This window comes from Aythya ferina (assembly GCF_964211825.1).
Source record: "Aythya ferina genome assembly, contig: HAP1_SCAFFOLD_359, whole genome shotgun sequence".
NCBI lineage: Eukaryota > Metazoa > Chordata > Aves > Anseriformes > Anatidae > Aythya > Aythya ferina.
The window spans coordinates 25,932-51,936 of NW_028181206.1; the positions used below are offsets into that span (position 1 = coordinate 25,932).

The 26,005-nt window shown below is 62.0% G+C and overlaps 1 protein-coding gene and 1 long non-coding RNA gene across 2 annotated transcripts in view; one reads left to right on the top strand and one right to left on the bottom strand.

Annotated features, from left to right (window-relative positions):
• Positions 1-158: 158 nt before the first annotated feature.
• On the top strand, positions 159-10,847 carry LOC311429130. The gene is made up of 4 exons (XR_014688108.1): positions 159-222; positions 8,765-8,854; positions 9,034-9,245; positions 10,723-10,847. It is a non-coding gene; the product is annotated as an uncharacterized lncRNA (long non-coding RNA).
• The window catches only part of CACNA1F (calcium voltage-gated channel subunit alpha1 F), a 28,142-nt gene continuing 3,221 nt past the window's right edge, over positions 1,085-26,005 (bottom strand). Inside the window, exons 5-49 of the mRNA XM_084540265.1 lie at positions 25,664-25,803; positions 25,435-25,577; positions 25,205-25,357; positions 24,577-24,773; positions 24,226-24,329; positions 23,993-24,147; positions 23,834-23,917; positions 23,632-23,719; positions 22,936-22,962; positions 22,635-22,795; positions 22,320-22,545; positions 20,147-20,354; positions 18,546-18,666; positions 17,215-17,299; positions 16,991-17,045; positions 16,231-16,282; positions 16,021-16,150; positions 15,465-15,594; positions 15,137-15,196; positions 14,921-15,027; positions 14,755-14,842; positions 13,292-13,399; positions 13,092-13,144; positions 11,794-11,940; positions 10,708-10,909; positions 10,458-10,616; positions 9,392-9,502; positions 9,188-9,271; positions 9,004-9,024; positions 8,758-8,886; positions 8,593-8,658; positions 8,385-8,476; positions 7,554-7,713; positions 5,893-6,020; positions 5,696-5,792; positions 5,509-5,611; positions 5,290-5,391; positions 5,066-5,184; positions 4,855-4,968; positions 4,625-4,761; positions 3,317-3,448; positions 3,088-3,242; positions 2,856-2,968; positions 2,504-2,746; positions 1,085-1,474 (exon numbers count right to left, since the gene is read on the bottom strand). Of these exons, the coding sequence (XP_084396391.1) occupies positions 1,232-1,474; positions 2,504-2,746; positions 2,856-2,968; positions 3,088-3,242; positions 3,317-3,448; positions 4,625-4,761; positions 4,855-4,968; positions 5,066-5,184; positions 5,290-5,391; positions 5,509-5,611; positions 5,696-5,792; positions 5,893-6,020; positions 7,554-7,713; positions 8,385-8,476; positions 8,593-8,658; positions 8,758-8,886; positions 9,004-9,024; positions 9,188-9,271; positions 9,392-9,502; positions 10,458-10,616; positions 10,708-10,909; positions 11,794-11,940; positions 13,092-13,144; positions 13,292-13,399; positions 14,755-14,842; positions 14,921-15,027; positions 15,137-15,196; positions 15,465-15,594; positions 16,021-16,150; positions 16,231-16,282; positions 16,991-17,045; positions 17,215-17,299; positions 18,546-18,666; positions 20,147-20,354; positions 22,320-22,545; positions 22,635-22,795; positions 22,936-22,962; positions 23,632-23,719; positions 23,834-23,917; positions 23,993-24,147; positions 24,226-24,329; positions 24,577-24,773; positions 25,205-25,357; positions 25,435-25,577; positions 25,664-25,803 (5,532 nt within the window). The 3' untranslated portion in view covers positions 1,085-1,231. The remainder of the gene's footprint in view (positions 1,475-2,503; positions 2,747-2,855; positions 2,969-3,087; positions 3,243-3,316; positions 3,449-4,624; positions 4,762-4,854; positions 4,969-5,065; positions 5,185-5,289; positions 5,392-5,508; positions 5,612-5,695; positions 5,793-5,892; positions 6,021-7,553; positions 7,714-8,384; positions 8,477-8,592; positions 8,659-8,757; positions 8,887-9,003; positions 9,025-9,187; positions 9,272-9,391; positions 9,503-10,457; positions 10,617-10,707; positions 10,910-11,793; positions 11,941-13,091; positions 13,145-13,291; positions 13,400-14,754; positions 14,843-14,920; positions 15,028-15,136; positions 15,197-15,464; positions 15,595-16,020; positions 16,151-16,230; positions 16,283-16,990; positions 17,046-17,214; positions 17,300-18,545; positions 18,667-20,146; positions 20,355-22,319; positions 22,546-22,634; positions 22,796-22,935; positions 22,963-23,631; positions 23,720-23,833; positions 23,918-23,992; positions 24,148-24,225; positions 24,330-24,576; positions 24,774-25,204; positions 25,358-25,434; positions 25,578-25,663; positions 25,804-26,005) is intronic.

The window sequence follows — 26,005 nt, forward strand, 5'->3', positions numbered from 1 at the left end:
GGAGAGGGGGCTGCGCACGTCCTCACCTCACGGCGGCTGGGTTGAAATGAGCAGTGCGCATGCGCGGAGGGCGCCGGGGCGCAGGAGCTTTCCCCATTGGGCGCAGCTCCTGCCAATTAGCGCCGCCTCCGCCAATGGGCGTGCGGGGAGGGGGCGGGGCGAGGGGCAGGTGGCGGCGGCGGCGCGAGGCGGCTTCGTGTGGGGAAAAGCGTCGTTTCTGAGGTAAAACTCTCTTTTTTGAGGCAAAATCTCCTCTCCCGAGGTTAAAAAGCCCCTTTCCGAGGCTTAAAAAACGTTTTCTGAGGTAGAGCAGCCCTTTTCTGAGGTAAACCTTCCCTTTTTTTGAGGTTAACCCCTCCCTGAGGCGCCCCGCCGCCATTTCCTGAGGTAAAACTCCCCGTTTCTGAGGTAAACCCTTCGGTTCTTGAGGTAAAAATTCGCCCCGTGAGGTAAAATGACTTTTTTTTTGAGGTTAACACCCCCCCAACCCCTCATTCTGGGGCTAACCACCCTTTCTGGGGTAGCCTCCCTCATTTTCTGAGGTAAAACTTTTCTTTAATGAGACGAAACAACAACTGAGGTTAAAAAAACACTTTTTTTTTCGTGTAAAACTACATTTTCTGAGGTAAAACCGCCTCACTTTTAAGATAAAACCCATTTTTTTTCTCTGTGATAACCCCCCCGTTCTCTAGTTTAAAAAAATCTGAGGTAAAACCCTTGTGGTATTTTGTTTGGTTGTTTTTTTTGTTTGTTTTTTGTTTGTTTGTTTGTTTTGTTTGTTTTTTGTTTTGTTTTGTTTTTCAGTTAAAACACCTCTTTCCTATAACTTCTTAAATCTATAGAAATACCCCTTTATGAGGTACCCCCCTTTTTTTTTTTGCCATGCCCCCCACTCCTTTACCCCCCCCTTTTCTTAACCAACCCTTATTTTCCTCATACCCCACCCTTTCCCAGATACCCCCTTATTATTTTTACAACCCCATTACCTTTTGCCATACCCCCTGTTTCTTCAGATTCCCCCCCATTTACGACCTCCCCCCTTTTTCACCACCCCCCCCCCCACTTTTTAATTGACCTCACCTTTTCCCTACCCCCCTCTTTCCACGATACCCCCCAATTTTTGAACCAACCCTCATTTTTACCACACCCCCACCCTCTCCACTCCCCCCTTAACCCCTTCCCAACACCTTAGGGCCCCCCCCCAACACCTTAGGTCCCCCCCCCAGCCAATTTAGGGCCCCCCCACGCAAGCCATCTCGTCGGCCAGCTCCTCCTCGGCGGGGGGCCGCAGCGGTTCCTCGTCGCTGTAGACGGGGCCGGGCGGCGTGGGGCGGCGGCGGCGCGTCAGGAGGTCGGCGGCGGCGCTCTCCATCTCGTCCATCGTCAGCTCGCAGGCGTCAGCGATCTCCCGCTTGGCCACCGCCACGAATTTGGGGTCGCGGGCGAACAAGCCCAGCCCCTCCGAGATGAGTACCTAGGGTTATGATGTGTTGGTTTTGTTTTTAGGGGGGGGTCCCTGTTGAATTCCTCGTTGAATTTCAGGATTTAGTGAGGAATTCCTCGTTAAATTCCTGTCCGTGGCAGTTTTTAACAAGGAATTCCTCGTTGAATTATTGAATTCCTCTCCACGGCAGGATTTAACGAGGAATTCCTCATTAAATTCCTTGTTAAATTCCTGTCCACAGCAGGATTTAACAAGGAACTTCTCATTGAATTCCTCTCCATGGCAGGATTTAATGAGGAATTTCTTGTGGAATTCCTCTCCATGGCAGAATTTAATGAGGAATTCCTCATTAAATTCCTCGTTAAATTCCTGTCCACAGCAGGATTTAACGAGGAATTTCTCATTGAATTCCTCTCCACGGCAGGATTTAATGAGGAATTCCTCGTTTAATTCCTCTCCACGGCAGGATTTAATGAAGAATTCCTCGTTAAATTCCTGTCCGTGGCAGTTTTTAACAAGGAATTCCTCGTTGAATTATTGAATTCCTCTCCACGGCAGGATTTAATGAGGAATTTCTCGTTGAATTCCTCTCCACAGCAGGATTTAACGAGGAATTCCTTGTTAAATTCCTCTCCATGGCACGATTTAATGAGGAATTCCTCATTGAATTCCTCGTTAAATTCCTGTCCGTGGCAGTTTTTAACAAGGAATTCCTCGTTGAATTATTGAATTCCTCTCCGTGGCAGGATTTAACGAGGAATTCCTCATTAAATTCCTCTCCATGGCAGGATTTAATGAGGAATTCCTCATTAAATTTCTCATTAACTTCTTATCCACAGCAGGATTTAATGAGGAATTCCTCTCCATGGCAGGATTTAATGAGGAATTTCTCATTAAATTCCTCTTCACGGCAGGATTTAACGAGGAATTCCGTGTTGAATTCCTCATTAAATTCCCGTCCATGGCAGGATTTAATGAGCAATTCCTCGTTAAATTCCTCTCCGTGCCAGGATTTAACGAGGCAGGGGGGGGGACGCGAGGAGGAGGGGGGAAACTCACGGCCTCCACGAGGCTGTCGGCGGAGCCGCGGCCCAGCGGCAAGCGGAGGGGGCCCTGGGGGGGGCCGCGTTCCCCTAAAATCCAGCGGGAGAGGGGGGGGAGGCTGCCCCCGGCCCCCCCCGCTGCGCCCCCCCCTTCCACCAGGATGAGGGGGGCGTAGAGGACGTGGCCGCGGGGGGGGGCGGCAGCGGCCCAGGCGTGCGACGAGCCCCCCGTGCGCCAGGTTTCGGAGCTGCCGTAGCCCTGGGGGGGGGGGACAAACGGTATTTAAGGGCGGGGGGGGCACACATGGAGGTGACACGCGTGTCACACGCGTGTCACACGCGTGTCACACGTGTGTCACACGCGGTACCTGCGGCCTGGGGGGGCCGGGGGGGCCCGAGGGGTTGTAGGTGCCGGGGATGGGCTCGTCCTCGCAGCTCCCCTGGCGCCGCAGGCACTGGATGGTGAAGGAGGGCTTGCGGCCTTGAGGGGGGGGGCTCAGTGAGTACCCCCCCTTTCCCCCAAGCCCCCCCTTTCCCCAAAGACCCCCCCCTGTGTATTTCAAAATGGGGGGGGGCTCCCCAAAAGCCCAGCCCCCTTACCTGCGGGGGTGGGGGGCAGGAGCCGGCGCCTCTTGAGCTGCTGCCCCTCCAGCGGCGCCCCGTTGTGCAGGGCGAAGTGGCGGGGGGGCAGCGGCAGCGAGCCCCCCCTCGCAGCCCCCCCAGCCCAGTGGGGGGTGGCCGAGGGTCCCAGCCGCCTGGGGAGGGGGACGAGAAGGCGTTAAGGGGGTGGCGGGGGGGTTATAGGACCCCTTACCCCCCCCCCCCATACCTGTCCCCAGCCCAGCGGGGGGCCGGGTCCTCGCTGTCGTCCTCCCCCTGCTCCTCCCCGTCCTCGGGGGGCGCCGGCTCCTCCTGCCCCCCAGCAGTGGGGTGGGGGCCGGCGCCCCCATCCGAGCGCCGCCTGCACGTGGGGGGGGGGTTGTGGGGTTGTGGGGTTTGGGGTTTGGGGTTTGGCCCCGCTTTCCCCGCTCCTCCAGCCCCGTGGGGGTGGCACGGTGCCCCCAGTGTCCCACACCCGCCCCTTAGGGTGCTCCCTCACCCATTAGGGTGCCCTCCGCCCCTTTAGGGTGCTCCCAACCCCTTAGGGTGCCCCCACAGCCTTTCAGGGTGCTCCCAACCCCTTTAGGGTGCCCCACACAACCTTTAGGGTGCCCTCCCCACCCCCCTAGATTGCCCCCCTACCCTTTAGGGTGTTCCAGACCCCTTTAGGGTGCTCCCAACCCTTTAGGGTGCTCCCCCCTCCCCCTTTAGGGTACTCCCAACCCCTTTAGGGTGCTCCCCCACCCCTTAGGTTCCTCCTCACTCCTCTAGGTTTCCCCCATACCTCTTTAGGGTGCTCCCAACCCTTTAGGGTGCCCCCATACCCTTTAGGGTGCTCCCAACCCTTTAGGGTGCCCCCCTGTGCCCTTTAGGGTACTCCCAACCCCTTAGTGTCCCTCTACCCCCCTTAGGGTGCTCCCAACCCCTTAGGGTGCCCCCATACCCTTTAGGGTGCTCCCAACCCCTTTAGGGTGCCCCCCCTACCCCTCTAGGGTGCTCCCAACCCCTTTAGGGTGCCCCACACAACCTTTAGGGTGCCCTCCCCACCCCCCTAGGTTGCCCCCCTACCCTTTAGGGTGTTCCAGACCCCTTTAGGGTGCTCCCAACCCTTTAGGGTGCTCCCCCCTCCCCCTTTAGGGTACTCCCAACCCCTTAGGGTGCCCCCATACCCTTTAGGGTGCTCCCAACCCTTTAGGGTGCCCCCCCCATACCCTTTAGGGCAGTACTCCCAACCCCTTTAGGGTGCCCCCATACCCTTTAGGGTGCCCTCCACCCCCTTAGGGTGCTCCCAACCCTTTAGGGTGCCCCCCCCTCCCCTTTTAGGGTACTCCCAACCCCTTAGGGTGCCCCCATACCCTTTAGGGTGCTCCCAACCCCTTTAGGGTGCCCCCCATACCCTTTAGGGTACTCCCAACCCCTTAGTGTCCCTCCACCCCCCTTAGGGTGCCCCCATACCCTTTAGGGCAGTACTCCCAACCCCTTTAGGGTGCCCTCACCCCATTAAGCCCCCCCCCCTTTTTTTAGGGTGCCCCCCTACCTGCCCCCATGGCGATGGCTGCCGGGGTGGGGCAGGGGCGCGGGGTCCTCCCCCTCGGTGTCTGTGGGGCCGGCGCCTTTTGGGGTCTCCTCCAGCCCGGGGGGGCTGGGGGCCGAGCCATAAAGGGTCTCGGGGGGCTGCGGGCAGATAGGGGGGTGGGCGTGGCCTGTGAGGGTGTGGTCAATGTGGGCGTGGCCTAACAGGGCGTGGCAAATAGGGGCGGGGCTTACGGCATAGGTCCGCTGCTCCTCCTCGGTGCCCGCGGGGCCCTCGTCCCCCTCCAGGTCGCAGCTCAGCGCCCGCCGCATTTCGGGGCCCAGCGCTTGGAGGGTCTGCAGCCCGGCCTGGGGGGGGGGCAAAAATTAAAGGGGTGTGGGGGGGGGGGCACCAAAGAGCCCCCACCCCATTATTTTTTGGGGTCTGGGGGGGGTCCCAACCCACCTGCAGCGCGCGCTCGTTGCTGGGGCCGAGCATCCCCCGCTCCTTGCGCCGGCGGAACTTGCGGAAATAATCCTGGATCAGGAAGGTGGCGTAGAACTTCCCCACCGTCACCTCCTCCTCTGAGGGGGGGGGACACACAGACACAAGGAGGGGGTCAAGGCCATCAGGGGTGTCCCCCCCCCACCCTAAAAGTGTCCCCAAATTCGGGGGGGGGGGGCGCTCACCCTCCGGCGGGGGGATGACCTCGTCCAGCAGCTTGGGTTTGGTTCTCTTCCAAATCTTCTTGATGACGGCCCGCAGCTCCTTGTTGGCTACATCCAGATTCCCTTTTTTTTTGGGGGGGGGGGGACGCAGGACAGCAGGGGATGGGAAGGGGGTGTCCCCACCTTCCTGTCACCCCCCCACACCCCATTTTTTAATGTCGCCCCCCCCCCGCCCCAAACCTTCCGTCTTGATCTTGAGGGAGGTGCGGACGAGGGCGAAGAGCGTGGCGTTGAAGGTCACGGTGCCGTCCGAGTTGAGGGGCATGTTCATGGCCACCAGGCGCTGCGGGGGGGGCAGAAAAGGGGTAAATGGGGTGGGGGGGAGCAGAAGTGACCCCCCCGGACCCCCCCCCGGACCCCCAAGCACCTTGCAGGCCACGCGGTGGGGGCAGAGCTTCCCGAAACCCAGCGGGGGCTGGATCCGGCGCAGCAGCGTCACCACGTCCAGGTGCTTGATGCGACCCCTGCGGCCGTTTTGGGGGGGTGACGGTGACAATTGGGGGGGGTGACGGTGATAAGGGGGGGTGACAGTAATGGGGGGGGGTCGCGGTGACGGTGCCAGACCTGGCGGCGGGGTCGTACTCGGACCAGACCCGCTTGAACTCGTCGAGGTGGTGGGGGCCGAGGATGGACCAGTCGCGCGTCAGGTAGTCGAAGTTGTCCATGATGACGGCCACGAAGAGGTTGATGATCTGGGGAGGGGGGCTCGCTATGGGGCTGAGGGGCTCGCTATGGGGCTGGGGGGCTCCCTATGGGGCTGAGGGGCTCGCTATGGGGCTGAGGGGCTTGATATGGGGTTGAGGGGCTCCCTGTGGGGCTGAGGGGCTCCCTATGGGGCTGAGGAGTTCACTATAGGGCTGAGGGGCTCGCTATAGGGCTGAGGGGCGTGCTATGGGGCTGAGGGGCTCGCTATGGGGCTGAGGAGCTCCCTATGGGGCTGAGGGGCTCCCTATGGGGCTGAGGAGCTCGCTATAGGGCTGGGGGGCTCCCTATGGGGCTGAGGAGCTCGCTATAGGGCTGAGGGGCTCCCTAGGGGCCTGAGGGGCTCGCTATGGGGCTGAGGGGCTCGCTATGGGGCTGAGGAGCTCGCTATGGGGCTGAGGAGCTTGCTATGGGGCTGAGGGGCTCACTATGGGGCTGGGAGGCTCCCTGTGGGGCTGAGGGGCTCGCTATAGGGCTGGGGGGCTCGCTATGGGGCCAAGGGGCTCACTATGGGGCTGAGGGGCTCCCTATGGGGCTGAGGAGCTCGCTATGGGGCTGAGGAGCTTGCTATGGGGCTGAGGAGCTTGCTATGGGGCTGAGGGGCTCGCTATGGGGCTGAGGGGCTCGCTATAGGGCTGGGGGGCTCGCTATGGGGCTGAGGGGCTCGCTATAGGGCTGGGGGGCTCGCTATGGGGCTGAGGGGCTCGCTATAGGGCTGGGGGGCTCGCTATGGGGCCAAGGGGCTCACTATGGGGCTGAGGGGCTCGCTATGGGGCTGAGGGGCTCCCTATGGGGCTGAGGGGCTCCCTATGGGGCTGAGGAGCTCGCTATGGGGCTGAGGGGATTGCTATGGGGCTGAGGGGCTTGATATGGGGCTGAGGGGCTCCCTGTGGGGCTGAGGGGCTCCCTGTGGGGCTGAGGGGCTCCCTGTGGGGCTGAGGGGCTCGCTATGGGGCTGAGGGGCTCGCTATGGGGCTGGGGGGCTCCCTATGGGGCTGGGGGGCTTGCTATGAGGCTGAGGAGCTCGCAATGGGGCTGGGGGTCTCGCAATGGGGCTGGGGGGCTCGCTATGGGGCTGAGGGGCTCGCTATGGGGCTGAGGAGCTCGCTATGGGGCTGAGGAGCTCGCTGTGGGGCTGAGGGGCTCGCTATGGGACTGAGGGACTTGCTATGGGGCTGAGGAGCTCCCTATATTGCTGAGGGGCTCCCTATGGGGCTGAGGAGCTCCCTATGGGGCTGAGGAGCTCGCTATAGGGCTGAGGGGCTCGCTATGGGGCTGAGGGGCTCGCTATGGGGCTGAGGAGCTCGCTATGGGGCTGGGGGGCTCCCTATGGGGCTGGTTACGGGGTTTCTCGCCGCGGCGTGCGATTCTTGCTATAGGGCTGGGGGGTGTCACACAGGAGCTGCGTGGTGTTTCGGGGGGGGGCAGCGCCGCGCCGTGGGGCAGCGCCGTGGGGCAGCACCGCGCTGTGGGGCAGCGCCGTGGGGCAGCGCCGCGCCGTGGGGCAGCGCCGTGGGGCTCACCAGGAAGGCGCAGAGCATGAAGAAGCTGATGAAGTAGACGATGGCGAAGTTGCTGCCGCAGGTGAATTCCTCGCCGGGCCCCGCGTCCGATTCGGGGTCGCAGCGCTTGCCGGGCAGGCTGGCCAGCATGATCTCCTGCCACGCCTCCCCCGTGGCGCACCTGCACCCCACGCACCCCTCTGGCGCCTATAGGGTCCCTCCGGACCCCCCCCCAAAAACCCCTACCCCATCAAAACGGCCCTATAGGTGGTCTGGGGTGAGCCACAGACCCCACAGGGAGGTGGTGGAGACCCTAAAGGACTCCAGGAGCTGTAGTAACCCTCAGGGACTCGTGGACCCCATAGGAGCCCCTTGTACCCCATAGCAAACCCGCAGGGACACACAGACCCCATAGGGACCTTGTAGGACTCCCCACAGAGCCCCATGGACCCTATAAGGACTTTATGGGGACCCTATAAAGACTCTTAGTGACCCTACAGCAGTCCCCAGACACCATTAGGACCCTTTAGGCCCCGTGCAGCGACCCCCAGACCTCACAGAGGCTCTGTAGGAACCGTGCAGTGACCCCCAAACCCTATAGAGATGCTGTATGGCCGCTACAGGGACCCCCCAGACCCTATAGGAACACGGCAGTAACCCCCAAAAGCCATAGGAACCCCCCCATACCCCACAGGGACCCTTCCCACACCCCTGCCGGGACACTTAAACACCACAGGGATCCTATAGGAACCGTGCGGCACCCCGCAGGCACTACAGGGACCCCAAAAGTCCCTGTGCACCCTATAGGGCACCCTATAGGGCACCCTATAGGGGACCCTATAAGGGACCCACCTGAAGAGCAGCAGCACGGCCTGGGGGAAGGTCTGGAAGTTGTTGTTGCGGTTGATCTGGGTCCCGTCCTGCAGCGCCACCTTCCCGAAAGTCTTGGGGACGAGAAGGGGGGGACGTGGTGACACTGGGGGGGTCCCTGAGGACCCTGAGGACCCCCCCCCAAACCCTTGCACCCCCCTTGCACGCCCCCCTTGCATGCGCCCCTCACCTGCATGCCGATGACGGCGTAGATGAAGAAAATCATGGCGATGAGCAGGGCGACGTAGGGCAGCGCCTGCGGGGTAAAAAACAACACGGGGGGGGCTCCTTGGCGTCCCGGGACCCCCCCCCAAAAAAAAATTGCGTGTTTATCCCCCCCCCCCGACCCCAAAACCTGGAAGGATTTGACGAAGGTCCAGAGCAGCGTGCGGATGCCCTCGCCCTTGGACAGCAGCTTCACCAGGCGCATGACGCGGAAGAGGCGGAAGAAGGTGATGGAGATGCGGGAGCTGTCCTCCGAGCTCTGCCAGGGGGGGTGTTTTTTTTTGGGGGGGGGCACCAGGGGGTGAGGAGACCCCCCCCAATTCCCTAAATCCCCCCCCCCTCGCATTTGGGGTTGGGGGGGATGGACGCCCCCTACCTCACCGACGTGCCCCCCGTTCTGTTGCAGGCACGCGCAGGGTGGAGACGGATGGAAATGGTGGACAGACAGACGGATGGATGGAGATGGACACCGGGGGGGGGGGTCCCAAAAACCAGGGACCCCCCCCCAGAAGTTTTTTGGGACCCCCCCACCCCAAAAAGAAGAGGTGGGGGCGACTCACGTTGACCTCGGTGACCGCGATGTCCACCACGCTGCCCACCACGATGAGGGCGTCGAAGGTATTCCAAGCGTCGCAGAAATAGTGCTTTTTTTTTTTGGGGGGGGGGGGGAGGGAAGATAATTTGGGGTGGGGGCACCCCAAAAACGACCCCCCCACACCGTGAGACCCCCCCCCCAATTTGTGGGACCCCTCCCCTGAGCCTACCCGGGGCTTGAAGGCGATGATCTTGAGCAGCATCTCCACGGTGAAGAGCCCGGTGAACACCATGTTGAGCAGGTCCATCACGTAGTTGAACGGCTTCGACTGCTCGTAGTGCTGGGGGGGGCACTTTAATTGCCCCCCCTGCACCCCTAACTGCCCCCCTGCACCCCTAACTGCCCCCCTGCAGCCCTAACTGCCCCCCTGTATCCCTAACTGCCCCCCCTGCAGCCCTAAACACCCCCCCGACCCCTAAATGCCCCTCCCAGCACCCTAAATGCACCCCCAGAACACCTCATTGACACCCCGGGGTGCTTTAATTGCCCCCCCTGGGTGCTAATTGCCCCTGTAGGGTCCATAACTGCCCCCCCAAGCCATTTAAAAGCCCCCCATGGTCCCTTTGAGCCCCCCAGGGGTGCTTGAATTGCCCCAGGTGCCTCAGTCTCCCCCTGCCACGTCCCTTACAACCCCCCAGTGACCTTTAACTGCCCCCAGTCTCCTTCTAGGGACCCCAACAGCCCCCCCACGGGTCTTTTAACTGCCCCCAGGGCCTTAATTGCCCACGTAATGTCTCTTAATTACCCCCAGGTCATTTAAAAGCCCCCCAGGGTCCCTAGCAGTGCATTAACTGCCCCCAGGGGTGCATTAACTGCCCCCAGAGGTACAATAACTGCCCCCAGCGGTGCATTAACTGCCCCCAGAGGTACAATAACTGCCCATAGGGGTGCATTAATTGCCCCCAGGGGTGCATTAACTGCCCCAGGGGTACAAAACTGCCCATAGGGGTTCATTAACTGCCCCCAGCGGTGCATTAACTGCCCCCAGAGGTACAATAACTGCCCCCAGCAGTGCATTAACTGCCCCCAGAGGTACAATAACTGCCCCCAGCGGTGCATTAACTGCCCCCAGGGGTGCATTAACTGCCCCAAAACATCTCTCAGTGACCCCCAACCCACTTAAAAGCCCCCCAAGCACTCCAACTCCCCCCTAACATACCTTAACCACCCCCGTACTCCCTTAACACCCCCCCAACGACCCCAAAACGCCCCCCCGGACCCCCCCCATAACCAACCTGCACGGCCAGGGCGATGGTGTTGAGGAGGATGAGGACGAACATGATGTACTCGAAGGCGGTGGAGTTGACCATGGCCCAGACCCGGTACTGGCTGCGGTTTTTGGGGATGTAACGCCGCAGCGGCTGCGCCTTCAACGCGTACTCCACGCACTGCCTCTGTCCGGGGTGGGGACAAGGACACAAAAACACACCCAATGACACCGCGGGGGGGGTAGAAAGATTAAAAGGGGGGGGGGTCCTCACGCACCTGGTTCTTGTCCAGCTCGCAGTTGCGGTACTCGCTCTCGCCCTGGGCGCGGAAGGTGATGATGACGAAGCCGACGAAGATGTTCATCATGAAGAAGGCGATGACGATGATGTAGACGATGAAGAAGATGGAGATCTCCACCCGGTAGTTGTAGATGGGGCCCTGGTCCTCCGCGTTGGCGTCGATGGCCTTGTACAGCAGCCTTGGGGGGGGGTGGGAAAAAGGGTTTTTTTTGGGGGGGCGGCAGGGCCCTATGGGTGCTGGGGTGTCAGCACCCAATGTGGGGGGTTACATCGGGGTGTCGGTGCCCTAAAGGCACAGTTTGGGGTGTCAGCACCCTACTGGGGGGGCACATTGGGGTGTCGGCACCCTACTGGGGGGGCACCCTAGGGTGTCAGCACCCTAAAGGCACAGGTTGGGGTGTCAGCACCCAATGGGGGGGCACATTGGGGTGTCAGCACCCTACGGGGGGGGGTTACATTGGGGTGTCGGCACCCTAAAGACATAGGTTGGGGTGTCAGCACCCAATGGGGGGGGGACATTGGGGTGTCAGCACCCTAAAGACACAGTTTGGGGTGTCAGCACCCAATGGGGGGGGGGAAATTGGGGTGTCAGCACCCTAAAGGCACAGGTTGGGGTGTCAGCACCCTATGGGGGGGGTTACAGTGGGGTGTCAGCACCCTAAAGGTACAGGTTGGGGTGGCAGCACCCTATGGGGGGGGGACATTGGGGTGTCGGTGCCCTAAAGGCACAGGTTGGGGTGGCAGCACCCTATGGGGGGGGTTACATTGGGGTGTCAGCACCCTAAAGACACAGGGTGGGGTGTCAGCACCCTATGGGGGGGTTACATTGGGGTGTCAGCACCCTAAAGGTGCAGGTTGGGGTGTCAGCACCCTATGGGGGGGGCACATTGGGGTGTCAGCACCCTATGGGGGGGCACATTGGGGTGTCAAATGCCAGGGGGATTGGGGTGCCAGCACTCTGGGGACAGGGATTGGGGTGTCAGCACCCTATGTGGGGGCACCCTGGGGTGTCAGCACCCTTTTGGGGTGCCAGCACCCTTCTGGGGGGGGGGGGGGGACTCACGCGGGCCACCCCTCGAAGGTGGAGACGGTGAAGAGCGCCATCATCCCCGCCAGCACGTTGTCGAAGTTGAAGTCGCTGTTGTGCCACAGGCGCTCCCGCACCGAGGGGTGCGACACGTCCCCGTCCTTGTACACCAGGAAGGTGCCCCTGCAAGGGGGGGGACACTGTGGGGTGGGGGGGGACACTGCGGGGACGGGGGGGACACCGTGGGGACGGGGGGGACACTGCGGGGACGGGGGGGGCGTCCCCAGCCTCTCGTAGTGGGAACGAGCCCGGTGGATGTCGGAGGGGGGGCGCAGGGATCCGCGGGTGGGCACGCGGCTCCGGTCGTGCAACGTGTGCATGCACTGGGGTGGTAACACTCAGCTCACACTCACACTCAGCTCACACTCAGCACTCACACTCAGCACACACCCACACTCAGCACACGCTTACACTCAGCACTCACACTCAGCTCACACTCACACTCAGCACGCACACTCAGCTCACACTCAGCTCACACTCACACGCAGCTCACACTCAGCTCACACTCAGCTCATGCTCACACTCAGCACGCACTCACACTCGGCTCACACTCAGCACCCACACTCAGCACATCCTTACAGTCAGCACACACACACAGCTCACACTCAGCACACGGCCACACTCAGCACTCACACTCAGCACACACTCACAGCCTGCACTCACACTCAGCACATGCTCAGCGCATGCTCACACTCAGCACACGCTCACACTCAGCACGCACTCACTCAGCACACGCTCACAGCCTGCACTCACACTCAGCACATGCTCAGCGCATGCTCACACTCAGCACACGCTCACACTCAGCACGCACTCACTCAGCACACGCTCACAGCCTGCACTCACACTCAGCTCACACTCAGCACATGCTCAGCACACGCTCACACTCAGCACTGACACTCAGCACACACTCAGCACACGCTCACAGCCTACACTCACACTCAGCTCACACTCAGCACACACTCAGCACACGCTCACAGCCTACACTCACACTCAGCTCACACTCAGCACATGCTCAGCACACGCTCACACTCAGCACTCACACTCAGCTCATGCTCACACTCAGCACGCACTCACACTCAGCACACACTCAGCACTCACACTCAGCTCACACTCAACACCTACTCCCTCCATGCTCACGCTGCATTCCCCCGCTCCACTCCCACCCCATCTATACTCACAGTTCACACCGCACACTCACAGCCTGCACTCACACTCAGCCTCCACTCACGCTCACACTCACACTCAGGGCCGTTGGGGGGGGGACCAGGACCCACTTGCACTCCCCGGGCGTGTGCTTGGCCTCGTCGGTGCAGCTGTAGAACTTGCCCTGGGGGAAATGGGGGTCAGAGGGGACCGGGAGGGGGTCCCCAGCCCCTCAGGGGGGTCCTGACCCCTTAGTGGGGGGGTCCCAGCCCCTCGGGGGGGGGTCCCGGCCCCTCTGGGGGGGTCCCAGCCTCTCTGGGGGGGTCCCCACCTTGAAGAGCTGCACCCCGATGCAGGCGAACATGAACTGCAGCAGCGTGGTGACGATCATGATGTTGCCGATGGTGCGGATGGCCACGAAGACGCACTGCACCACGTGCTGGGGGGGTGGGGACAGCCTGACGGGGGTGTTGGGGACAGCGGGGTGTTGGGGACAGCCTGACGGGGGTGTTGGGGACACGGGGACAGCCTGATGGGGGTGTTGGGGACAGCGGGGTGTTGGGGACAGCCTGACCGGGGTGTTGGGGACACGGGGACAGTGTGAAAGGGGTGTTGGGGACAGCGGGGTGTTGGGGACAGTGTGATTGGGGTGTTGGGGACAGTGGGGTGTTGGGGACAGCCTGACACGGGTGTTGGGGACACGGGGACAGCATGACAGGGGTGTTGGGGACAATGGGGCATTGGAGACAGCATGATGGGGGTGTTGGGGACATGGGGACAGCCTGACACGGGTGTTGGGGACACAGGGACAGCCTGACGGGGGTGTTGGGGACAGCGGGGTGTTGGGGACACCGTGACGGGGGTGTTGGGGACAGCGGGGTGTTGGAAACAGTGTGACGGGGGTGTTGGGGACAGCCTGACACAGGTCTTGGAGACATGGGGGCAGTGTGACAGGGGTGTTGGGGACAGCGGGGTGTTGGGGACAGTGTGACGGGGGTGTTGGGGACATGGGGACAGCCTGACACAGGTGTTGGGGACACGGGGACAGTGTGATGGGGGTGTTGGGGACACCAGGGTGTTGGGGACAGCCTGACACGGGTGTTGGGGACACGGGGACAGCCTGACGGGAGTGTTGGGGACAGCAGGGTGTTGGGGACAGTGTGATGGGGGTGTTGGGGACATGGGGACAGCGTGACGGGGGTGTTGGGGACAGCATGACGGGGGTGTTGGGGACAGCGGGGTGTTGGGGACAGCGTGATGGGGGTGTTGGGGACAGTGTGATGGGGGTGTTGGGGACACAGGGACAGCTTGACAGGGGTGTTGGGGACACCGGGGTGTTGGGGACACAGGGACAGTGTGACAGGGGTGTTGGGGACAGCGAGGCGTTGGGGACACCGTGACGGGGGTGTTGGGGACAGCAGGGTGTTGGGGACAGCATGATGGGGGTGTTGGGGACACCAGGGTGTTGGGGACAGCCTGACACGGGTGTTGGGGACACGGGGACAGCCTGACGGGAGTGTTGGGGACAGCAGGGTGTTGGGGACAGTGTGATGGGGGTGTTGGGGACACGGGGACAGCATGACGGGGGTTTTGGGGACAGCAGGGTGTTGGGGACACCAGGACACGGGGACAGCCCCACTCCCAGTCCCACCAGCACACCACCACTTCCCACCACCCCCAGCACACCCCCCCACCGCCTGCTGGGGATCCCAGCGCTCCCAGTTGCCCCAGGAAGGGCATGCTTCCCCCCTCCCAGTGCTTCCCAGTCCCTCCCAGTGCCTCCCAGTGCTGTACCTTCAGCCCCTTGGCGCGGTTGATGGCTCGCAGGGGCCGCAGGACGCGCAGCACCCGCAGGATCTTCACCACCGAGATGGCGCTGGAGCTGCCCAGGGACACCAGTGTCCCCCGGGGGCGCTCCCAGTGCTCCCAGTGTCCCTCCCAGTTCCCCCCCAGTGCTCACTGGATGCCAAAAGAGACCAGGGAGACGCCGACCACCAGCAGGTCGAGGAGGTTGAACCAGTTGCGGCAGAAGGAGCCTTTGTGCAGGAAGGCGCCGAAAGCGGTCATCTGAGGGGAGGGGGGGAGGCCGTGAGGCCTGGGACCCCCCCCCCAGAAAAAAAAAACACCCCCAAAAACCCCAGAATCCCCCCCAAAAATGACCCACCCCCCCCAGTACCTTGAGCAGGATCTCCACGGTGAAGATGGAGGTGAAGGCGTAGTCGAAATACCCCAGGATCTGTGGGGGGGGGAGGGGGGGAAACGGGGTGACCCCCCCCCAGCACCCCCACCCCAAACACCCCCACCCCAAACACCCCCAGGGACCCCCCCAAATCCCCCCAAGTCCCCCCATTTCCCCCCCCAGTCTCCCCATTTCCCCCCCACCCCGTTCACCCGGGTCCCACGCAGCCATGGGGTGACGGAGCCCCCGTTTTCCCAACCCGCTCCGTTTTCCCAGTTCCTCCCAGCTCCTCCCAGTTCCCCTCCCAGTCTGCCCAGTATCCCACGTGGTTGCGGGGCGAGTGGGCGCGCACGGGGTCCTCGGCGGCCAGCGAGACGCTGCTGAGGATGATGAAGACGAGGATGAGGTTGGTGAAGACGTGGTGGTGGATCAGGGCGTGGCACCGCACCCGCAGCCTGCACCGAGCACACGTCAGCACCTCCCAGTGCTCCCAGTTCCTCCCAGTTCAGCCCATCATCCGAGACACCTTCCCCCAGTGCTCCCAGTCTGTGGCCTGGTTAGGCCCAGTTCCCTCCCAGTTTCTCCCAGAGCGTCCCCAGTCTCACCAGGGGATCACCCCCCCTCTCCTCCAGTGCTCCCAGCATCCCCAGCCCTCCTGTCCCAGTGCTCCCAGTTTACATCCCCATTTCCACTCCCCCACTTCACATCCCCAGTCCCAATGCTCCCAGTTCCCCCACTTTACCCTCCCTCTCCCCCCAGTTACTCATTTACCCCTCCAATCCCGGTACTCCCACCCCCCCCACCGATCCCCCCCGCCCCTTCCCAGTTCCCCCAACCCCCTCCCAGTTTGCCCCAGTGCTCCCAGTTGCCCCCAGCCTCACGGGTTGGTGCTGCCCAGCAGGAAGAAGGCGCTGCCCTCGGGGATCGGCGCCACCTTGGTTTTGGGGGGCTCCTCCAGGCTCTCCAGCCGTGCCCCCCCCAGGCTGTCGCGCTCCCCCCCCGCCTCGTCACCTGCGGGGGACGTCACCGGTGTCGTGGGGGGGGGGGGGGGGCTCTGCAGCCCCCCCAGGGGGTTGGGGTGGGGGCCTCACCTTCCTCGCTCCCCTCCTCTTCCTCCTCCTCCTCCTGCTGCTCCCCTTCAACCTGGGGGGGGAGGGAAGGGGCTGAGTGTGCAAGAGGCGTGCACACGCGTGTTGGGGCATGTGAGGGGCGTGCACATGTGTGTTGTGGCATGTGAGGGGTGTCAAGGAATGTCAGGGGTGTGCACACGTGTGTCGTGGCACGTGAGGGGTGTGCACATGTGTGTTGAGGCATGTGAGGGCTGTGCACACGCATGTTGGGGTATGTTAGGGCTGTGCACATGTGTGTTGGGGTGTCTGAGGGCTGTGCACACGTGTGTGAGGGGCATGCACGTGCGTGTTGTGGCATGTGAGGGGTATGCACATGCATGTTGGGGCGTGTAAGGGCTGTGCACACGTGTTGAGGCATGTGAGGGCTGTGCACACACATGTTGGGGTGTGTGAGGGGCGTGCACACGCGTGTTGGGCATGTTAGGGGTGTGCATACTTGTTGAGGCTTGTGAGGATTGAACAAACATGTTGGGGCGTGTAAGGGGAGTGCACACGCATGTTGGGGCGTGTGAGGGGTGTGCACACGTGTCGTGGCATGTGAGGGGCGTGCACACGCATGTTGGGGCATGTGAAGGACATGCACACATGTGTTAGGGCATGTAAGGGCTGTGCACACGTGTGTTGGGGCATGTCAGGGCTGTGCACACACATGTTGGGGCATGCACACGCATGTCAGACCGTGCACACGCGTGTCAGGCCGTGCACACCCGCTCACGCTCACCTTCACGCTCACGTCCTGGCTCCCCACGATGGCTTCTGCCTCCCCGGCCTTGTCCCTGGAGGAGGGGGGGGGGGACAAACAGAGGGGCTCAGCCAGGTGTCCCCCTCCCCCCCCTGTGTCCGTCTGTCCCCCCCCGGTGTCCGTCTGTCCCCTGTCACCCCCCCCGTGTCCGTCTGTCCCCTGTCACCCCCCCCGTGTCCGTCTGTCCCCCCCCCCAGGCTCACTTCTTGCCCTCGGCCCCCGAGTTGATGTTGTCGCCGTCCGCCAGGTTATCGACCGCGATGGCCAGGAAGACGTTGAGGAGGATGTCTGCGGCGAGGAAGGGGTTAACCAGTGCTCCCAGTGCCTCCCAGTATCCCCCCAGTACCCTCCCAGTGTGGGTTTCCAGCCCCCTTCGTGTCCCCACGTTTTCTGGTTCCCATTCCCTGCTTCTTGCCTCCTGTGCCAGCTCCCCAGTATCATTCCCAGCCCCTCCCAGTTCCCTGGCACCCCATTCCCAGTGTCTCCCAGTGCTCCCAGTGCCTCCCAGTATCCCCCCAGTACCCTCCCAGTGTGCGTTTCCAGCCCCCTTCCATGTCCCCACATTTTCTGGTTCCCATTCCCTGCTTCTTGCCTCCTGTGCCAGCTCCCCAGGACCATTCCCAGCCCCTCCCAGTTCCCCGGCACCCCATTCCCAGTCCCTCCCAGTGATCCCAGTATCCTCCCAGTACCCTCCCAGTATGGGTTTCCAGCCCCCTTCGTGTCCCCACGTTTTCTGGTTCCCATTCCCTGCTTCTTGCCTCCTGTGCCAGCTCCCCAGGACCGTTCCCAGCCCCTCCCAGTTCCCCAGCACCCCCTTCCCAGTCCCTCCCAGTGCTCCCAGTATCCTCCCAGTGTGGGTTTCCACCCCTCTTCGTGTCCCCACGTTTTTGGGTTCCCATTCCCTGCTTCTTGCCTCCTGTGCCAGCTCCCCAGGACCGTTCCCAGCCCCTCCCAGTTCCCTGGCACCCCATTCCCAGTGTCTCCCAGTGCTCCCAGTGCCTCCCAGTATCCCTCCAGTATCCTCCTAGTGTGGGTTTCCACCCCTCTTCGTGTCCCCACGTTTTCTGGTTCCCATTCCCTGCTTCTTGCCTCCTGTGCCAGCTCCCCAGGACTGTTCCCAGCCCCTCCCAGTTCCCCAGCACCCCATTCACAGTCCCTCCCAGTGCTCCCAGTGCCTCCCAGTATCCCCCCAGTACCCTCCCAGTGTGCGTTTCCAGCCCCCTTCGTGTCCCCACGTTTTTGGGTTCCCATTCCCTGCTTGTTGCCTCCTGTGCCAGCTCCCCAGTATCATTCCCAGCCCCTCCCAGTTCCCTGGCACCCCATTCCCAGTGTCTCCCAGTGCTCCCAGTATCCTCCCAGTATCCTCCCAGTGTGGGTTTCCAGCCCCCTTCGTGTCCCCACGTTTTCTGGTTCCCATTCCCTGCTTCTTGCCTCCTGTGCCAGCTCCCCAGGACCGTTCCCAGCCCCTCCCAGTTCCCCGGCACCCCCTTCCCAGTCCCTCCCAGTGCTCCCAGTGCTCCCAGTGCCCACGCACAGTTCCCGCAGATGAAGAGGATGACGAAGTAGATGCAGACGAGCATCCCGGGGAAGACGGGGCCGCCGTAAGCCATGATCCCGTCGTACATCACCGCGTTCCAGTCCTCCCCCGTCAGGATCTGGGGGAAAAAAGGGAGGGGGGACCCCAAAACTTCAGCATCCCCCCCTCCCAGTCCATCCCAGTGCTCCCAGTACCCCCCCCCCTCACACACCGCCACCTCCCAGTCCTTCCTGATGCAGGGTGGAAGGATGCAGGTGCCCATGGGAATGCAAGGGGGGGGGGGGGATCCCCTGCCATATTTTGGGGTTCCCCATGGTTTTGGGGTCCCCCTCCACGTTTTGGGGATTCCCCAGATGGTTTTGGGGTCCCCTCCACGGTTTTGAACCCCCCCTTCATATTTTGGGGGTCCCCCCCATGGTTTTAGGGTCTCTCCCCCAATGATTTTGGGGTCTCCCCTCATGGTTTTGGGGTCTTCCCTCATGGTTTTCGGGTCTCTCCCCCAATGGTTTTGGGGTCTTCCCTCATGGTTTTGGGGTCTCCCCTCATGTTTTTGGGGTCTCCCTTCATGGTTTTGGGGTCCCCCAATGGTTTCGGGGTCTCTCTTCATGGTTTAGGGATCCCCTCCATGTCTTCAGGGTCTCCCCTTATGCTTTTGGCTTCTCCCCCACATTTTTTGGGACCCCCTCACGCTTTCGGGGTCTCCCCCCGTGCTTTTGGGGTCTCCCCTCCTGCTTTTGGGATCTCCCCTCTATCTTCTGGGCTTCCCCTCCTATTTTTGGGGTCCCCCCATAGTTTTGGGGTCTCTCCCCAATGGTTTTGGGGTCTCCCCTCATGGTTTTGGGGTCTCCCTTCATGACTTGGGTATCCCCTTCGCATCTTTGAGGTTCCCCCTTATGCTTTTGGCTTCTCCTCCACAATTTTGGGGCTCCCCCTCATGTTTTTGGGGTCTCCCTTCATGGTTTTGGGGTCCCCCAATGGTTTCGGGGTCTCTCTTCATGGTTTAGGGATCCCCTCCATGTCTTCAGGGTCTCCCCTTATGCTTTTGGCTTCTCCCCCACATTTTTTGGGACCCCCTCACGCTTTCGGGGTCTCCCCCCGTGCTTTTGGGGTCTCCCCTCTATCTCCCGGGCTTCCCCTCCTATTTTTGGGGTCCCCCCATAGTTTTGGGGTCTCTCCCCAATGGTTTTGGGGTCTCCCCTCATGGTTTTGGGGTCTCCCTTCATGACTTGGGTATCCCCTTCGCATCTTTGAGGTTCCCCCTTATGCTTTTGGCTTCTCCTCCACAATTTTGAGTCTCCCCGTACTTTTGGGGTCTCCCCTCCTGCTTTTGGGATCTCCCCTCTATCTTCTGGGCTTCCCCTCCTATTTTTGGGGTCCCCCCATAGTTTTGGGGTCCCCCATAGCTTTGGGGTCTCTCCCCCAATGGTTTTGGGGTCTCCCTCCATGACTTGGTTATCCCCTCCACATCTTTGAGGTCTCCCCTTCTGCTTTTGGCTTCTCCTCCACAATTTTGAGTCTCCCCTTGCTTTTGGGGTCTCCCCTCCTGCTTTCGGGGTCTCTCCTCCTCTTTTTGGGGTCCCCCCGTAGTTTTAGGGCACCTGGAAGACGGTGAGCAGGGCCTGGGGGAAGGTGTCGAAGGTGCTGCGCTTGGTCTGCGTCTCGTCGAAGCTGAAGCGGCCGCCGAAGAGCTGCATCCCCAGCAGGGCGAAGATGATGATGAAGAGGAAGAGCAGCAGCAGCAGCGAGGCGATGGACTTCATCGAGTTCAGCAGCGAGCCCACCAGGTTGCTCAGCGACGCCCAGTGCCTGGGGGGGGAACTGGGGTTACTGGGAGAACTGGGACGGGCTCCTCCGGGCGCCCCTCCTAGCGGTAAGCCCGGCTGGGTGGCACCCGGGGGTGTCACTGTCACCCGGGGGTGTCCCTGTCACCTAGGGGTGTTCCTGTCACCGTGACGTCCCCACGCCACCGAATAATTCATGGGGGTAAGAGGTGGTTGTGGCACCCCCTGATGTCCCCAACACCCTGTCACCACGCTGTCCCCATCGCTGTGTCATCCCCCTGCCACCAAAGGGACATTTTGGGGGGCTGAGGAGTGGCTCTGTGCCACCCCCAGTGTCCCCAACACCCCGTCTGCCACCCCTATGCCACCAATGAGGCACTTTATGGATGTGAGGGGTGGCTCTGTGTCACCCCCTGATGTCCCCAACACCCTGTCTGTCATCCCCGTGCCACCAAAGAGACATTGTGGGGGGCTGACAAGTGGCTCTGTGTCACCCCTGGTGTCCCCAACACCCTTTCTATCGTCCCCATGCCACCAAAGAGACACCTTGGGGCACTGTCGAGTGTCCCTACACCACCCCCAGTGTCCCCAACACCCCGTCTGCCACCCCTGTGCCACCAACGAGGCACTTCATGGATGCGAGAGATGGCTCTGTGTCACCTCTTGATGTCCCCAACACCCCATCTGCCACCCCCGTGCCACCAAAGAGACATTTTGGGGCACTGTCGAGTGTCTCTACACCACCCCCAGTGTCCCCAACACCCTGTCTGTCATCCCCATGCCACCAAAGAGACACTTAGGGGCACTACTGAGTGTCTTTGTGCCACCCCAGTGTCCCCAACACCCTTTCTATCATCCCCATACCACCAAAGACACCCTTTGGCGCACCGCCGCGTGTCCCTCCACCACCCCTGGTGTCCCCAACACCCTGTTTGTCATCCCCATGCCACCGAAGAGACACTTTGGGGCACTACTGAGTGTCTTTATGCCACCCTCAGTGTCCCCAACACCCCATCTGCCACCCCCATGCCACCAAAGAGACATTTTGAGGGGCTGACAAGTGGCTCTGTGCCACCCCCAGTGTCCCCAACACCCCGTCTGCCCCCCCTGTGCCACCAACGAGGCACTTTATTTATGTGAGGTGTGGCTCTGTGTCACCTCCTGATGTCCCCAACACCCCATCTGCCACCCCCATGCCACCAAAGAGACATTGTGGGGGGCTGACAAGTGGCTCTGTGTCACCCCTGGTGTCCCCAACACCCTGTCTGTCATCCCTGTCCCCATCACTGTGTCGTCCCCATGTCACCAAAGAGACACTTTGAGGGGCTGACAAGTGGCTCTGTGCCACCCCCAGTGTCCCCAACACCTCGTCTGCCACCCTCGTGCCACCAAAGAGACACTTTGGGGCACTCTAAAGTGTCTTTATGCCACCCCCGGTGTCCCCAACACCCTTTCTATCGTCCCCATGCCACCAAAGAGACATTTTGGGGCACTCTAAAGTGTCTTTACACCACCCCAGTGTCCCCAACACCCTTTCTATCACCCCCATACCACCAAAGACACCCTTTGGCACACCGCCGCGTGTCCCTCCACCACCCCCAGTGTCCCCAACACACTGTCTGCCACCCCCATGCCACCAAAGAGACATTTTGGGGGGCTGACAAGTGGCTCTGTGTCACCCCTGGTGTCCCCAACACCCTTTCTATCGTCCCCATGCCACCAAAGAGACACTTTGAGGGGCTGACAAGTGTCTTTACGCCACCCCAGTGTCCCCAACACCCTGTCTGTCATCCCCATGCCACCAAAGAGACATTTTGGGGCACTGCCGAGTGTCTTTACACCACCCCAGTGTCCCCAACACCCTTTCTATCGTCCCCATGCCACCAAAGAGACATTTTGGGGCACTGCCGCGTGTCCCTCCACCACCCCCAGTGTCCCCAACCCCCCTGTTTTGCCCCCGCTCCCCCCCAGCTCTCCCCAAAACCCCCACCTGGTGACCTTGAAGACCCGCAGCAGGCGCACGCAGCGCAGCACGGAGATGCCCAGGGGCTCCATGGCGCCGCGCTCCACCAGCGCCGTCTCCAGCACGCCGCCGCACACCACGAAGCAGTCGAAGCGGTTGAAGAAGCTGGCGAAGTAGCACGAGGGCCCCAGGGCGTAGAGCTTCAGCACCATCTCGGCGGCGAACAGCGAGAGCAGCGCCTTGTTGGCGTAAGCTGCAGGGACCCAAAACCCAGCCAATCGCACCCAAAAACCCCGCGGGGAATGGGAAAAGGGGTATCGGGACCCCCCCAGCCCCGCTCACCTTGCGTCTCAGTGAGCCAAGGGGGCTGCCCGTGGTGCTCGGAGGCGATGGTGAGGGTGTTGAGGAAGACGAGGAGCAGCACGGTCCAGTAGAAGGACACCGATTTCACCGCCCCGCGGCAGCGCCGGCGCAGCACGCGGTTCATGCGGCGCAGGCGACGCCTTTCGGGGGGTGTTTTGGGGGTTTTTTTTGGGGTGGGAGATGAGATTTTGGGGGGTGGAAAGGATTTAGGGGGACACAGGGGGTTATAGGGGGAGCGGGGTGGTGCCGGGGGCGTCCCCGTCCCCATTTGCTCGCTCACCAGAATTTCGTCTTGGTAATTTTGCCCCTGGGGAGGAGGAAGGAATTGATGAATTTAAAAAAAAAAGCATCGAGTTGCCCCAAAAACGGGGTTTGGGGCGGGCACGGGAGATCACAGAGGGTGTAATGGGGGTCCCAGGGGGTTGTGGGGGATTTTGGGGTCCCGGGGGAGGCTTCGAGGGTCCCTTGGGGTATCTCAGATGGTTTCATCAGGGGCTCAAGGGTCAGTTTTGGGGTCCGGGGGGGGATCTATAAGGAGTTGGGGGGATCCTAGGATCAGTTTTGGGGTCCTGGGGGGGATCTATAAGGAGTTGGGGGGGTCCTAGGATCAGTTTTGGGGTCCTGGGGGGAATTATAAGGAGTTGGGGGGGTCCTAGGATCAGTTTTGGGGTCCTGGGAGGAACTGTAAGGAGTTGGGGGGGTCCTAGGATCAGTTTTGGGGTCTGGGGGGGATCTATAAGGAGTTGGGGGGGTCCTAGGGTCAGTTTTGGGGTCCTGGGGGGACCTAAAAAGGAGCTTGGGGGGGTCCCAGCAGGCTGTAGGACATCCCAGGGTCAACACTGGGGTCCCAGCGGGGCTATGGGGGATCTCAGGGGCTACAGAAAGCCCTGGGGGGGCACGGGGGGGGGGTGAAGAGCACCCTGGGGGGCTGCAGGGGGTCCGGGGGGGGTCCCGGGGGCCCCTTTTTGGTGCTCACAGGCAACGGTCGCAGGCGTTGGGCTGCGCCTCCTCCTCGCCGGCCGTCTCGGTGTTGACCGACGTCGTCTCGCTGCCGGGGAGGCTGGCTGGAGATTGAGGGGAGGGGGGGGGACACACAAAGTCAGGGGGGGGCTGAGGACCCCCAATCTGGGGAAAAAAAGGGTGGGGGGACCCCAATTTTTTGGGGGGGGGGGCGTTACCGTGGGTGTCGGTGGAGTGGCTGGCGTGCCGCAGCCACTTGAGGCGAGGTTTCCTCTTCCCCATCAGCTCCTCGGCGGTCAGCCCTGCGGGATTTTTGGGGGGGTTCAGGGGGTGGGGGTGTCCCTAGGAGGCCCCCCCCAAAAAAAAACACGACTCACGGTGCTTCTCGTGTTCGTCCTCGTCCCCCTCCAGGTCCTCGGCCTGGGTGATCCAGTCCATGTAGCCCCGCAGGTCCTCCTCCAGCTGCTGCTTCTCCCGCAGCTTCTGGAAGTCTCCGCGGGCTTTGGCTTTTTCACGCTCCTTGGAGAACTCCCTGAGGGGGGGGGGACACGTGTGGCACACGCCCCGACACGCTAAGAACACGCTAAGAACACGCTAACGGCTTACGCACCCGCTCAGCACCCCCAGGACCAAGTTGAGGACGAAGAAGGAGCCGAAGATGACGAGGCTGACGAAGTAAATCCAAGGCAGCTCGTGGCCCATGGCGTCCTGCATCTGGTGAGGAGGGGGGGGGGGGAGATTTGGGGTGAATTTCGGGGAAATTTGGGCGGGCGGAATTCGGGGTGACCCCACGGAGGGGCTGAGGCGCCGCTTCGGGGGGAAACTCGGGGCGAGAAACCAAAAACCCAACCCTCGGGGGACACCCCCGGCAGCGGCGTCCACCCACGTAACGGGGGGAGGGATTTTGGGGGCGGGGCGGCAAATTTTGGTGTCCCCCTTCAAAAAAAAACCCAAAACTCACCCAATAAAGGACGTCGGTCCAGCCTTCCATGGTGATGCACTGGAAGACGGTGAGCATGGCGAAGAAGAAGTTGTCGAAATTGGTGATGCCCCCGTTGGGGCCCTCCCAGCGGCCCCGGCACTCGGTGTTGTTCTGCAGGCAGGCGCGGCCGTGCCCCGAGAAGGCGCAGGGCGAGGGGTCGTCCTCCGACTCCAGATCTTAATTTTTTTAATTGGGGGGGGGGTTAAACACCCCGAAAATGGGGGTTGGGGGGAGCCTGAGGCGCTACGGGGGGGCTGCTGGGGGAGGGGGAGCTGAGAGACCCCATTAATGGGGGAGGGAGAATGGGGGAGATGGGGGAGGTTGGGGATTTAGGGGGGGATTTAGTGAAAGGGGGGGGTCTCAAGGGTTTTGGGGGGGTAGGATGGGGTTGGGGGGGGGTCTTGGGTGACGGTGGGGGTGCTCTGGGGGTGGGTTGGAGGTTGGGGGGTCGCTGGGGGTTCTGGGAGGGGGTCTTGGGGTGGCCCCCAGTGCCCGTCACGGGTGTCACCCGATGCCTGGGTGGGGGAAATGGGGGAAATGGAGGGGAACTGGGGGAACTGGGGGGGAACTGGGGGAACTGGGGGGGAACTGGGGGGCACCCCCTCACCGGATCCGATGAAGAAGCAGGTCTTGTGCATGCGGCCGATGAAGAGCTCGAGGCCGATGATGGCGTAGATGATGATGACGAAGAGGACGAGCAGGGCGATGTGCAGCAGCGGCACCATGGCCTTCATGATGGAGTTGAGGACGATGTGCAGGCCTGGCGGCGACCCCAAAAATCTGTCGGCGCCCCCCCCCGACCCCTCATCTCGCCCCCCAGCCCCCCGAAAAACTCACTGGGGACACCAGAGACCAGGCGGAGGGGGCGCAGGACGCGGAAGGCGCGCAGGGCTTTGACGTCGAAGCCCCCCGGCTTGCCGCTCATGTGGTGCGCCTCGCCCGGCTTGTGGGACACCTGCTCCAGGATGACGCTGAAAAGCCTGCAAAAAAGAGGTCGGTTTTATTTTGGGGGGGGGTCCCGGGGGTTTTTTTTGGCCCCCCCGACGTCGAAAAGGGAGGTCCCGACCCCACGATGACGATGACGAAGTCGAGGAGGTTCCAGCCGTTGCGGATGTAGGCGCTGGGGTGCAGCACCAGCCCGTAGGCGATGATCTTCAGGAAGGTCTCCACCGTGAAGATGATGAGGAAAACGTACTCCACTTGCTCCTGGGGGGGGGGAAACAACACGGGGGGGGGGCGCAGGGGTCACCTGGCGTGGCCCCCACCCTCCCGGCGTCCCCTTTTCCTGGGGACGAGGGCGCTAAGCCCGGATTAACGCCCCCCCCCCCCCCCTCAGCGTTAAGCGGCTTACGGCGGTGGCACACGCGTGTGCGTGGGGACACGGGTGGCACACGCCCCGGGGGGGCAC